The 15,134-nt window shown below is 42.3% G+C and overlaps 1 protein-coding gene across 3 annotated transcripts in view; it reads left to right on the top strand.

Moving 5' to 3' along the window:
- The window catches only part of APBA1 (amyloid beta precursor protein binding family A member 1), a 138,196-nt gene extending 123,941 nt beyond the window's left edge, over positions 1–14,255 (top strand). For 2 of the 3 annotated variants that reach the window (XM_066604191.1, XM_066604192.1), the window contains 2 exons: positions 7,686–7,826; positions 9,415–14,255. In XM_066604191.1, coding sequence (XP_066460288.1) covers positions 7,686–7,826; positions 9,415–9,486 — 213 coding nt within the window. In that variant the 3' untranslated portion in view covers positions 9,487–14,255. The remainder of the gene's footprint in view (positions 1–7,685; positions 7,827–9,414) is intronic. The other variant, XR_010792874.1, reaches the window with a different exon arrangement.
- The last annotated feature ends 879 nt before the right edge of the window (positions 14,256–15,134 follow it).

Genomic DNA, 15,134 nt, shown 5'->3' on the forward strand with positions numbered 1-15,134 from the left:
CACTATTACGGACCAGCCGTTTGAGCCGCTCAAGGAAATCCCGATGCGGTTACTAACCTGGAAGGTGGCATTCCTCGTCGCCATCACATCGATCCGAAGGGTCTCGGAACTAGCGGCACTGTCTATACAAACACCATATATGGCCTTTCACCAGGACAAAGTGGTACTAAGACCATCACCCGAGTTTTTACCAAAAGTAGTCTCTCAGTTTCATATTAATGAGGAAATCGTTTTGCCCTCCTTTTGTCCAAATCCAGTACACAAAAAGGAAAAACTACTACACCACCTGGACGTAGTAAGGGCGCTGAGAACCTATGTGAAGAGAACAAGGGATTTCCGCAAGACCAACTCCCTCTTCGTTATTCCGGAGGGGACTCGAAGGGGCCTAGCAGCTTCAAAAGTCACCCTATCAAAATGGATAAGGTCCCTGATAACGGAAGCATATCGAGCCTCGGGACGCTCGCCACCATTTCGGGTTACGGCCCACTCCACACGGGCGGTGGGGGCCTCCTGGGCAGTCCGTCATGGAGCCTCAGCCCTCCAGGTGTGCAAGGCAGCCACCTGGACGTCCGTGCATACATTTTCGAAATTTTATAGAGTCCATATAGCCGCATCATCCGATGCCGCTCTTGGACGGAAAATCCTGCAGGCGGCAGTCGTTTGACCGCACGTGCAGTGCCCACCCAGTATATGTTTTTTTCGGGACTGCTTGTGAACGTCCCATGGTCTAGGCTGTGGCCCCCAATGATACGGACGAGAAACAGATATTTTTGGTATAACTTACCGTAAAATTTCTTTCTCGTCACGTTCATTGGGGGCCACAGCACCCACCCCTTATTATTTAGGCGGTTGCCGGAACTCTCTGTTCTTCGGTCATTTTTTTGGTGGCAAAGAATTACACCAGATTTATGTTTGGTATGTATATAACACAATATGTATAAATGTACTCCCACTGGCTACCTACTGCTTGCAGACAGACTAATTAGCTGAGTGCCTGCAGGGGGGGATATAGCCAGCGGGGAGGAGCTAACACTTTTTTTGCTTAGTGTCGCCTCCTAGGGCAGTGGCTATATCCCATGGTCTAGGCTGTGGCCCCCAATGAACGTGACGAGAAAGAAATTTTACGGTAAGTTATACCAAAAATATCTGTTTTAAAAAAACCTAAAATTCAGTAGTTCTCACTCTGGCCAGTAAGCTTCATAATAGGCTGATAAAACTTTTTAGCAAGTCATCGCATTATCATCACAGGTTGAAATACAATGAAAGTTAAAACCAATATATAGATAACACAGGATCCACGATTCCAGTATTGATTGTCACAGCTCACCTCCTTCCCCTCCCTGCATAATGTCCTCTGCACAGGTCACAGAGCATGTCCAGAACACTCTCCCACAAAGGTCAACAAATACCTTCCTGTCCATTATGTCTATGGACTGTGAGACTGCTGTACAGAACAAGAAGTGTCAGACTATTATTACGCTAAGAGACTAGAATGTAAATGATGGGATATTAAGATTTTTTTTTTTTTTTTTTAAATATACATAGTGATATGGAAAGTTAGATTAAAAACTATATTATATATATGTTTACAGAAACTTGTATTTAAAAACAAGACTACACTAGTTGATAAAATACAGAAATTAAAACCAAATAAGGCCGCCTGCAGACGAGCGGGTCGGATCCGGCGGTGAGAATTCTCGCCGCGGGACCCGACCCGAGAGCCTGCAGGGACGAGCGCGTACTCTCCCGCGCCTGGCGGCCCCGGCTCTTTCATGTGCCGGCTGCCGAGCAGCCGACGCATGCACAGACCGGAGCCGGCGGCCGGGTGAGTGCGTGCCCCGCACAATAATAGGACATGTCACGGTTTGTTTGCCGCGCGAAATTTCGCGCGGCCAAACCGCGGCCGTCTGCATAGGAGTGCGTATTGTAATGCACTCCTATGCAAACTTTCAGTGGCGGAAATCCCGCGGGAAATCCTGCGGCTGGATTTCCGCCCGTGTGCAGGCGGCCTAAAAGAAATGGACTCGCCGGTGTAGACAACCAAGCCTCCTGGCGGGCTACTACTACATCGGTAGTCCGGCAGGTAGTTAAAACACTTTGTCACCGGAACATTCAAAGAGGGAGAGCACAAGGAAGGGATCTAACACTTTGGCGAGGTTAAAAGAGTACAAGAAGGGTCTGGATGCCTTTCTCGGACAATACAATATTATTATTAACTAGAGATGAGCGAGCACGCTCTGATAAGGCAGTTATCCTCGTCTGAGCAGGCTCAGGGGGCGCGGGTGGGAGAGAGAGAGATCTCTCTCGAGTAACTGCTTTATCAGAGTGTGCTCGCTCATCTCTATTAATAACTTCAGAAGGGTCGGTGATCCGGGATTACTCCAATAGCCAGATTGGAGTCAGGAAGGAATTTTTTTTTCTTAAATGGGGAAAATTGACTACTACCTCTTTGGGGTTTCTTTTGCCTTCCTCTGGATCAACTTTGAGGGGGTAATAGGCTGAAGTGAATGGACATATATCTTTTTTTTGGCCTTACATACTGTTACCATGAGGCTCGGTAATAACCCTTTCCAATCCACTGTCTGACACCTTCCTTTATTCTGATTGAAGCTTGTACAGCTCCAATGTCAGAAGACATCCAACAGGGTATTCTTACCATCTATTGACAGCCACTCTGCTGTCAGAGCCTCTCTTGCTCACACACACTGACCTTAGCCAGCAGATGGCACCGTTGTATAACAGCAAAAAGAGAAAGCCTTTTAGGAAACCCTGAATCCAAAATTGGATTGGAGAGGGTTGAAAGCAAATAAAACCACCATCAAAATCCTGCACTCATAGTGTTTATAATACGGTGTTAATGAGGGTACTCACTAGGTGGGGGCGTAGGTTCCAGGATTCTCCCCCACGAAGTACCTTGATGTTGTCACCACTTTGGTGTCGAATAGCGTATTTTACACCCTTGGAGCGCAGGGTTTGATTGGTTATAGTGTCATTTGTTTAAACACTCGGCCATTTTCCGGTGACACATTCTCTTTACAATGCATGAATTACAGCAAAACCTACAAACAGAATTAAAAAGTAAATTTAAGCAGAATATTTCGGTCAGGTCCATTTTACCTGGTAACTAGAGATGAGCGAGCGTACTCTGATAAGCACTACTCGCTCGAGTAATTGGCTTTATCCGAGTATCGCTGTGGTCGGGTCTGAAGATTCGGGTGCCGCTGCGGCTGACAGGTGAGTCGCAGCGGGGAGCAGGGGAGAGCGGGCGGGAGAGAAAGATCTTACCTCCATTCCTCCCCGCTCTCCCCTGCAGCTCCCCGCTCCGTGCCGGCACCCGAATCTTTAGCCCCGAGTACAGCGATACTCGGATAAAGCACATTACTCGAGCAAGTAGTGCTTATCCGAGTACGCTCGCTCATCTCTACTGGTAACCACTGTCTAAACCAGAGAGTCTTCTTGCTCATTCCTGCCAGTAGCGGCTTGAAGTGAGCATTGAGCGCTCCAGGATTCATTGCAGCGCTGCTTTCCCTTGGGAGTATTTATAACCAAGACGCTCATGGAGATATGAATAATTTGCTTGGTTTATTATTAGCTTTTGTTCGCGGCTTCTAGCACTGTCTATTATGCTGCGGCAATGGTGAGAAATAGCAACGGCATAAATAGAAGTATAGACATGTCGATTATGCATGCAGGACAGACAATAGATTCATTTTAGCACTTGAGTTGTTTCTTTGACGGATGTTCTCCTGAACCGCAGTGATGAATTTAAAAAAACCGAGAGATTAAATATAAAAATTAGAAACTCGGAAGCGGTTTCCAATTTCTAAGCAAGGGAGATGAATGCAGCTTTCAATCCACATTTTATGGGTGCTAGATCGTAGCTCCTACTAGACAGATGGTTCAATATTGGTGTGCTTTCCAAAAGCTACTGCATGTGCGGTGGCCAAAACTAATGCAAAGGAGGTCTGCAATGTAATGTATAGCTTAAATACGCAGCTGTCTTCTAGAGTTATTGACTGCAATGACAGGAAACTGGATCCAGCTGCCCATCAAGACGGATCGAGGGAATGCATCAGCCTGTGTCTATCAAGACTTTCCACAAACTTGTCTCAAACATTTCTACTTGTAGAGGGCTTATTGGCTTCTGCAATAGAACACATTATAAGACGGATTTCTGAGGCGAAGTCATAAGTGGGTTTTTTTTTGTTTTTTTTTTACAAAAACGTGAAAAATATCAACAAAGTTGAAAACATGAAAAAAGTGCCTCCTATTAGTGATCACATTGCATTGGTAAACCATGCTTTGACTTTTAACCCTTTCCAATCCACTGTCTGACGACATTCCGATTAACCCCTTGAGTGGCGGGTTTCCTACCACCCTGTTGTGCCCACCAGGTCAGGTTTTTTAAAATGGTCTAATCATTGAATTTCAACTAATTTTGCAGTTGCGTCTCAAGAGCCATAACTTTTTCATTTTTCCATTGACATGGCCATATAGGGGCTTGTTTTTTGCGGGACAAGTTGTGATTTTTTTAAACGGGGGAGGAAAAAAAGAAATGGGGAAAAAAGAAAAAAAGGGGCCATGTCATTAAGGGGTTAAATAATGTATTAACTTCCTTCTCTGGGTCATTACGACGCACACGGATACCACATGTGTGATTTTATTTTTGATTTTTTTTACCAAGTAAAGGGAGACAAGTGTTTTTATAATTTTTTTAAATTTTTTATTTTTTTTGTCCCTTTAGGGGACTTCCACAGGGACCCATCAGGACCCCCTGATCACATTCCGGGGATCCGATGGTGACAGCCCTTTACATGCTGCAGTCACATAGACTGCCGCATGTAAAGGGTTAACACGGCAGAGATCGGAGGTTTTCTCTGATCTCTGCTGTAAGAGCTGGTACCTAGCTGTCCTCTGACAGTTTAGCACCAGCTCTCCCTGCCACAGAGACCATCGGCTTGCTTCTGACAAGCCGATGGTCTCTATGGCAATCTGTAAACAAAGCAGGAGACTTAGAAGCAGGAGATTGCCGGCATATCGGCAATATCTTCTGCTGGTTTTTCAAAGCCCTTGCTTTGTTCTCTGTGGGACAGTGCAGGCAGAGCACACTTCCGGGCAGATTTCCGGGCTATGTATCACTATGAGCAGTGGAGCTCGTCCCGGAAAATTTCCGGGCGTGCCACTCAAGGGGTTAAAGGCTGTACAGCTCCGATGTCAGAAGACGTCCGGCAGGGTATTCTTACTATATATTATTGACTGCTCTGTTGTCATGGGCCTCTCCAGCATATCCCATACCGCAGTACTGGCTCTAGCCAGCAGATGGCGCCATTGTAGAATGACAGAAAGAGAAAAACCCCTAGGAAACCATGAATCCAAAATTGGATTGCAAAGGGTTAACTTGGGTCTGCACCAGCCTGGCATGGCATACGTTCCCGTCCATTGGTCAGCCTATATGCAGATGCCGCAGGGAATTACAGTACATATGTTTTTATGTTGGAATTATTTTACATCTGGTCAGGTCTTGAGAAGCAGATGATAGCCGATACCTGTTAGTCACTACACAGTTTGTACAGTCCTGTAACCATATGCTTATTCCCAGGCAGCTTCTATAATTTGTATGAAAGCATTAACCCACAGGATAAGTGATAAATGTCAGATGTCTGGTGGGCCGCCATCAATCAGTACAGTCTCTGTGGAAAATGATTTCTAGCAGCCCTCTCAAAGAATGGTGTAGTTACGAAGGATGCAAAATGTTCAACATCCCTCTCAAAAATCCCAGTTGTACCCAGCCCAATCCAAAAGTTAAAGGGGTTGTCCCGCGCTGAAACAGGTTTTTTTTTTTTCAATAGCCCCCCCGTTCGGCGCGAGACAAACCCGATGCATGTTATAAAAAAAAAAAAACGTCCAGTACTTACCCGAATCCCCGCGCTCCGGCGACTTCTTACTTACCTTAGTAAGATGGCCGCCGGGATCTTCACCCACGATGCACCGCGGGTCTTCTCCCATGGTGCACCGTGGGCTCTGTGCGCTCCATTGCCGATTCCAGCCTCCTGATTGGCTGGAATCTGCACACGTGACGGGGCGGAGCTACAAGGAGCAGCTCTCCGGCACGAGCGGCCCCATTCGGAAGGGAGAAGACCGGACTGCGCAAGCGCGTCTAATCGGGCGATTAGACGCTGAAATTAGACGGCACCATGGAGACGGGGACGCCAGCAACGGAACAGGTAAGTGAATAACTTCTGTGTGGCTCATAATTAATGCACGATGTATATTACAAAGTGCATTAATATGGCCATACAGAAGTGTATACCCCCACTTGCTGCCGCAAGACAACCCCTTTAAAGAAAATGTGATGTCATCCATGCAGAAAAAGTTCCAAGTGTTTATTAACATTTCCGCGCACATAAACAAAATGCAACATGTCCAATCATGCAGGGGTCTTTGTCATCCTAGTTGAAATGCTGCATTTTTCCATGTGAGGATGTGTTAACCCCTTAAGGACCAGGATGTTTTGGTCCTAAAAAGACCAGACATCTTTTTTTTAGGGATTTTACCCATGGGGTGGTTTCACTGCCCCTATTTTTTTTCTTCATCTACCAAAATTATTTTTGCTGCATTTTTTTCCTGTGGCTATTTAATAATTTTTTGACTCTGGGAGTCATTCACAATTGTCTTTTTTTTTTAATTTCACACTTTTCCATTGTAGCTGGTGCATCCATAGGTCCCCTGTTACAGGAAAAAAATATTCCCTTGTAGTGACAGTAGTCACTAACAGAGCTCATCTGGGTCTGCTAGGACCCTGCAGCTCTGCTGTGGCAGGGGGCACCCGGCCGTCACGTGATCGCTAAGTTGAATAGTGGAAGCAATATTTACGCCTTCTCTCTTCACTACATAGGGTTCATTGAACGCTATGTAGCTGGTAAAGGAGAAGGCAAAAGCATTTAAAAACTACTTCAGCCTCCTCCTCAGGGTCCTCGGTTGTAACGAACAGCCGAGAATCCGACCTGCTCCTGAAGTTTACTGAGCTTGGTCCTTAAGGGATTAATATGTCAGCTTCTGTGTCCTCAGGTTCCTCCTCACCAACAAAACTGTGCTGACAGGCATTACAGCCGCCTCTGCTGCAGGTGGCAGATTTACTGCAGGAACGTCTCCGACTGCCCCATTCATCTCAGTAAAGTTTGCACAACCTCATTCAGTTGTATGCAGTGGATTTATATCACACAGAAACCTATTCTTCTTCTTAGGATCCCATTCGTAATACAATCCCCTAATGTCTAATATTCAGCAGATTAAATGTTTACTGCTCATAATGTGTGTTGCAGTTCGCCAGCAAGAGGTTTTAATATGTAATGAATGAATAAAATCAGGTCTTTAGTTTGTTACTGGATTTGGTTTTCTCTTGTAGAATACAAGCTTCGGCTCTGTGTTTAGGTCTCCCTTTAGTACACCAGCTGCCGTTTCTCAGCTAAAAACACCCAAATTAAGTAAATTTATTGTTAAAAAAATTGTCAAAAATGTAGATTCTTTATATTTACTAATTAAGCAAATGCTAAATATTTTGCCTAAAATCAATTTGTTGAATTCCAATGCGTATTTTTCTGTAAATCTAATGCTTCCTAGCACTAAATAAACTAAAATCATGTTAAGACATGACTTGATAAGTTTTTTGTTTGGCTTATGTTCAGATTTGCAGCCTGATGCGAGGGGGTATTGCTGAACGAGGCGGGGTACGAGTGGGCCATCGTATCATAGAGATCAATGGACAGAGTGTTGTAGCAACTCCTCATGAGAAGATAGTTCATATTCTCTCTAACGCAGTTGGTGAGGTAAGGAATGGAAAGCCCTAATTACTGTCTTATTTGACTGCATTGTCTTACAGGTTCACCCTAGATGTTGTTCCTGCGATCTGCTGGGAAACAGAATTGGTATTACGAAACATAATTATCATTCATCTTTGCAGTTTTAAGAAGAAATACAAAATACATACACCATTAACAGATATGTAGACGCTAATTAGTGGATTAACCATTTCAACCAAACTAAGGACTATGTATAATATCACAAGGATTATTAATAGTGTGGAAGTAATCACTCCCTTTAGCTGATATTCAAGGGGTATAGTAGCCTTATCAATCAGGTATGCCTAATTCAATGCATTGGAGAAGAAAACAATGAGTACACTAAAGTGATGTTTCTAAGTTCTTCTGTTTTATTGTTCCAATGCAAGAGGTTATATAGTGACATCCACCACAAAGGCAACAATTCAAAGTCTACAACATGTGTGATACTTCTCTCTTAGTAAAACATTACAAAGGTTAATTATGGCAAAGCTGCATGCTCAGCGTTCGAGACCCCGTTTGCAAAACTTCACCTACGATGCGTGTCTTTTGCACACGTACTTCTCCCTATGTACACTACTGAATAAAATATAATGCAATACTGTCACAGTAGAATATGCTGTAATGAAGAGTTCAGTCACTTTTCAATGTGAAACTGTTTGAAGCTGACCTTACTCATTTGCCAATAGACGGTCAAATCCCCTGATTTTGGTAGGAGCGACCAACGATCTTAATGTATATGACAGACTCTCAAATATCTGTTGACAGCAGATATGAGAGGGAAAAAAGGATCGGACAGGTTAGATTTTAGTCTGGCAGTCCTTTGTTACTACTGGATTAGTGCAGTCTGGTAGAAAGCTATTCCCATCTCGTCACTGAGCCGAGTTCAATGTGCATGTTGAGGGTATGTTTACATATAGCGGAAGTACTGCAGCAGAAAATTCCACAAAGATACAGAGTCACAATCCACACCATCCGCAGCTAATTTAAGAAGATCCCGCCCCCTAACCCACCCCAACCCTCACCTCCACAGTCTTTGCGCACCCAGTGCTTCCTTTATTGGTCACCTGCGCCCTCTAGTGAGTGCAGTGCCGCAGGTCAGGTGATGCAGAGTGACACTGCGCTCACTAGAGGCCACCATGTGTCCAGTGAAAGAAGCTCTGAGAGCGCAAAGACTAGAACTGAGGGGGAGTGCAGAATCTTCTGAAATCGGCCGTGGAAGCGCAGCCGATTTAGAGTCAAAATCTGCACCGATGTACATATTTTGACTTTTTTGAATGCGGAAATGCTGCGTGTAAACATACCCTGGACTAAACGATTAATGACCTCAGCCGAGGTGTTGCCAGAAACATGCAGCTCTGTACACACTGCAGTGGCCCGGGATTGTATTGCAGGCACAGTTGCTATTCAAGTGAATGGGAACAATGTTACATTTCTGGTAGCCTATTATATTACAAGACTCTGCTTTATTTAACGGCACTGTGATATCTCTCAGCATTCAGTGTTAGCATATGTGGGATCATCAATGCAAGTTATAAGTGCCGTTTATGAATTTTGCTCTTTTTGATCTCATCAGATACACATGAAGACAATGCCTGCGGCCATGTACCGACTGCTGACTGCACAGGAGCAACCCGTTTACATCTGATGGCCTCTCTGCTACTTCACAACATGCATGGAGGACAATTCGCCTCACCTGTGGTTGTTTTCCTAATTCTGCCTTTGTGTCTGCAGTGACATCTCCAAGAACATTAGGGCTCACTCACAGGGGCGTATATGTCAACCGCAAATTCCATACGTTATTCACACGCCTAAAATACACAGGAAATATGCATACTTGCTTCGTATGTCAAATCTGCATAGCCTATATTGGTGCGCATTACCCACTTAATATGCACCAAAACAGGACATAACACATGAAAAAAATTGCAGTAATTGTGATAAAAGTCCATTTAGCTCTATTGGACTCAACCCCGCATATTAAGCCCGTGAAAGATACTAGCATATTACGCGGGTGACCTACGCCCGTGTGAGCGAGCCCTTACACTCTTAATTTTTGGTCCATTTTCTCATTGCCCATGATATGAGTATTTTGCAGAAAGTTAGGACTTTAAAAGGCAACATGTTCCACTTATGACTAAGCTAATACATGTTTTCAACATCCGGAAGACGCCTACCAGCTTTTGCCTGTTCTAGCGCGTCTTTGAGCCTCAGAAGGTCCCACGCCTGAAACGGGTTCGTAAGGAGTCACTTCTGAAAGGCTATCAAGCTACTGTTGATTGGGCTCACTTGGTTGATTATTCTGTATTGTTTCATGCACTTATAGCTCTTAACACTTGAAATTGGCCAGTTCTTAATATCAGTAAGCCCTAATGCATGTGTCACAATAATAAAGTAGCAGGACTGAATCGTAGTTACAACTCGGAAGGCTGTGCATGAAGCTCTGGGTCACCTTGAATTTACAAGTTATACTATGTGTGCTTCTGTGGTGTTCACTGTATCAAAGCACTGTTGGAACTCAACGAAGAATCTTGCAATAGGATTAAGTAGCAGGAGAAACCTTGGACGAGGACTGTAGTTTGACGTGGATTTTACATAATACTTCTATGAACCAACCACCATCTAATGTTCTGCATTCTATAAGTCTAACCTAAATTATTTCATACAGGGTATGAAAATATCGGAACCTGGCTCCGCTAGCGCACTATAATTTTGCTAAGAAGATATATTCCAAATAACAGACGTGACTTACTTGCACAATAAAGTGTATCCATGCAGTGGATGAAGAACATACCTACGCAGTTAAGACCATAGCTCAACATGTGAGTCCACAAAAAGTTGGATGTATATAGAGAGACCATTTCATTTTGATAAAGCTGTTTTTTCTTAGTTCTTATTTATAATAGTTTGTTTCTCTAATGTTAACCCTTCCCTGCACTTTGGTCCTGTACGGTATGGTTTTACATTCTCCCCTTAGTTGGGCCGTCATGGAATGTTGGTGAACTATTACGGCCTATTGTTTCGAAACTCTTTGTCCACCACCAGTGCAGATCGGGCAATTTCAAATGTATTTCTCGCCCTACAGTGACCACTGAAGCAGATTCTCTGATGGACAGTCTGTCTACACTGAACAATATTCTATCCATATCCATTATAATGTAGTGCACAGGGCATCAACCACGCAGATTTGTTCTGTGCAGTTAAGCCCTACAATTGCTGCTTATTAACTATCCATTAAAGTGTGAAGTGCTCTATGTCGGAAGAGGTGCCAGATAGAACTATTTAGATTAGATTAGTGGTTCTTATAATGTGTAGAATTTGTTTACCTATTTAAATTACTTATGGCATTGAGACGGACTAGTATATAGGCTGAGAACATGCCATGCTGGCCACCTTTTTGAATCGGGTGATCCAACCACTAGGGCTGAGGATACAGATGCCTGTTATATTTAAGCCTATGTGTAGCTTTAACTAGATGTCAAAATCTTAAATTATTAATCTTATTAAGCATTAGGCTGTATGTCTAGATAGAGCAGTGGATCGTATATGCAGGCTGCCAACTTGATGTTTTGTAGATGTCATGACTAACATTGTAAAAGGAGCAAAACACTCCGCTGCACGGTGCAGAGGGCTAGTCAATAGGAATATTAGGAGCTCAGTAGTTGCAGCCTCTCTCAACAGAGACTCCATAGTAGATCCAACACAAAAGGAAAAGCAGGAGATTTGTGGTGACCAAGACATCGGCAGATGGTCAACAACCCTAATTGGAGAGGCAACACATTTCGGTGCATGACTTGTACATTCTTTGCGCCTTTACAGAGTGAACAACAATGATATCCCCAAAATATCATTGGAGTGATCAAACAGGACATGTGACACCATTAATGAACACAATAAGCCCATGTAAAAACATATTTAAACAAAAGCACATGTCGAGAGTGTTAAAAAGGTATGTACATACGGTAGGTATAAATATATGAAAATCTTAATTCTTAAAATCGATTGGCTACACAATAGATCTTATCAAACAGATTTTATATATTATTTATTATTTAATATGGTTATACAAATTCTATTGTCTCTAATCGACTTAAGAACATTGTTTGCATATATTCCTACTTGCATGTATACTTTATTGTATTTATATTATGTCGATACTTTTTTACACGCTTGACATGGATTTTAATGTGTTTTTACTTGGGCTCACTCAATGGTGTCCTATGTTCCGGATCATCATCTGAACACTGTCACGTGTTTTGGTGAGGTCATTATTTTTTGCTCAGTCTGTAAAGTTCTGAAGGTACAAGTCTTGCACCAAAACTGGCACTTTTTCAATTAAAATATCATCTGCCGGTGTCTGCCTCAGTTGAGCAGCACCACAAATCTGCTTGTTCTGACCTCCATGAGCATTTTGTAGGAGTACAGTAGTAGGCTGCAAAAACACTCCAGCCCGGTGGTCTTTTTGGAGTTAGTGGATCTTCAGGCTACAATGCAAACCACCCTAACATGTTACTAGTGGTGAAAGGTTATCACCCATACGTTTTTATTAGCATGTCTAATGATGAAAGTTATTTAGCTGGATTAATATTCCTGCCCGTGAGTGTCATTTTTGGATAACGTATGGACGGATACACCTGTATGGATACTGCAGTTTGTGTGACCAGGATGAGATAATGTAGAGTCCATACAGTGAATAACTTCAGATATTACAGCTTCCAGCGTTGTTTACACAATTTGATTTCTATGATGTGCAACATTATGCGCATCCAGATAAAACACTATTACAATGAGGCATCTTTCCTTCAAAGTTCTCGCACGTTTACAAGGACATGGTTATTTAAATAGGATTTGGATCACTCTTGTCCCACTTACGTAACTGCAGCCGATTGCGCTCAGTCAAGAAGGCCATCACTATAGAGTCCTCAGTCAAGAAGGCCATCACTATAGAGTCCTCAGTCAAGAAGGCCATCACTATAGAGTCCTCAGTCAAGAAGGCCATCACTATAGAGTCCTTATGTATCATTTTATGGTGGATGACTAAAAAGAGCAATTATAATATTTAAACGATGATTATTATTTAATCACAATTTAAAGTGTTTGGTTGGACTTGAAAGGAACCAAACCAATAAAATGCAATTAATATTTATATTGTGATGTAGATAACGGTGTTCACCCGCGTAACAGGGTTTATTAATAAAAGTGTGAAGATCTTTTATTCGTTTCTTAGAGACCTGGTGCTTCCTTGAGAGCTTTGATGTGAAGAGAATTGTTAATTTATTTATTTATTTAATAGGATATATTATGTGTTCTGTTCCTGTTAATCCAACAGACTTGGAACTGTCTGGCAACGACAGGGATAACCATGTGCAATAGCACTTAAACTGACCATGATATCAAGATGGGCGTTGGGACAGACTCAATGATAAGTAACATGTAAAACCTTAGGGTCCTTTTAGATGGAACGATTGTCAGGCGCTTAGGGGTCCAACATTCGTCCCAGCGATGATCGTTCAGTAAATGGAGGCCATTCACAGTAAACAGGCAGTTGTCCATAAGTCAAGGACTGCCTGTTCACACAGGTTGATTTTTGATATGCGTGCCAAAACAGAATGTTGCACCATAAGGAAACAAGTTCTTGTTCATCGTTCAGTCGTTGGCAGCGCCTACAACAACAAATTATTGTTCCGATTCGCAGAATCCAGCGAGCATCGTTCTGTGTTGAAGGGTCCAACTCCTTACCGTTGTCATTGGCGGAAACAGAATGACAAGCTTCCTTTAACATTATATAAGGAAGATGCAATTCAAAGTTTCTGACTTACAAAAAAAAAATACAAAAAGATGATCTATTCTGGCTGAAGGGATAAAAAGGAGATAACTATTTCCTACTGATGATTGTTTGAATTACTTTATTGATTTTTGCTGAGCGCTTTTCCGAATCTAACTACTACAGCCACTGGTATACATAGCAAAGATCTGTTTTCAATACAGAAAGGCCTGGTGTTTTATTTGCCTTTTCACACCACTTTCTGCAAGCCTTGGGCCAATTTTCCTTTTGGATATGGGAGTTCTGCACAGGTTCTTCTCAACTAATGATAATGGGGATAGGACAAACCAGGGCTGGGACCCCTGGGTCCATAGACCCCCATACCTGCCTGTATGGTATATATGGCCAGAAGATATAGAGTAGACTTTCTTATGTCTGTTAAATGGTGCTGGAATCAACTAGAAATAAATATGGATGACTTTTTTTTCCCAGTAATATCCCAGAACAAACCTTCTGTCACAATAATTCCAGTACAATGTAAATTCTAAATCCAGGTTGGATACATGAAGTGAGGATACATGGAGTGAAGATACATTCCCTATGCCTGACAGAATAACTTGAAAATATTATTACACGTGATATAAAAAAAAACACAGGGACTTAACAATGGCTGCGTGAGCCAAGATAAGCAGGGGAAGAAGCTATGTAATAAATGTTGCAACATCAAGTGTCAAGCATGACTCTCAAGGGTAGGCAACATAAATTAAGACATTTTAAATACCCTGTTCTTCGTTTTTGGTCTCCAGCCTGCCAGAATTGTGAGAAGCTATCTATTATATTTGTAGTTTTTACTGTACACATCGTTCATTTTAATGTAAAGGATATGTCTGGAACTTTGTGCAATATCTGATATTTAACACCATGTTTGCTACACATAGAGAGTAGGGATGTATGTAGTAATATATTTAGAACTGAAGCAAAAATACATTGGTTTCAGTGTCATTTCTGGCATAGGAAATCATCATAGATTAAAAGTTATCTAGAAGCAAAAACTCGCCCAACTTGATCGCTTACATTTCATCATCAAGTCTTTATATTATGGAGGCATCGCTACATTTTTGGGCAAGTGTGAGAGCTTGTCCGATGTAAAGTTCATACCACTATACATATACTGACCATTTTTGTGATCGTGTGTAATAGTCACCTAGAAGAGCACAAATGTCACTGTCTTAAGAACCTCACAGAGAAGCACAGTGCTGTACAAATCACAACCCATCAGAAGAAAACAAAAAAGTTGCAATAGTTCATATTTGCAGTTTACTTTTGGAACATTCCATCTTGAGCCAGTTTTACTACATTCGCACTGCTGTCTTAGTCACATTTCTTAAGCTTCCTAGGAGAACGTTTTTCATGTTTTACTGATACAGTTTACTTGACCCTTGGTTGGGTTAAAACATCTTAGAGATATCCTGGTAATTTTTTTTTATTTTTAGTCTTATTTGAGTTGTTTTCTTATTTGTACAAAATCACAA

Source organism: Eleutherodactylus coqui, chromosome 5, assembly GCF_035609145.1.
Source record: "Eleutherodactylus coqui strain aEleCoq1 chromosome 5, aEleCoq1.hap1, whole genome shotgun sequence".
NCBI classification, from domain to species: domain Eukaryota; kingdom Metazoa; phylum Chordata; class Amphibia; order Anura; family Eleutherodactylidae; genus Eleutherodactylus; species Eleutherodactylus coqui.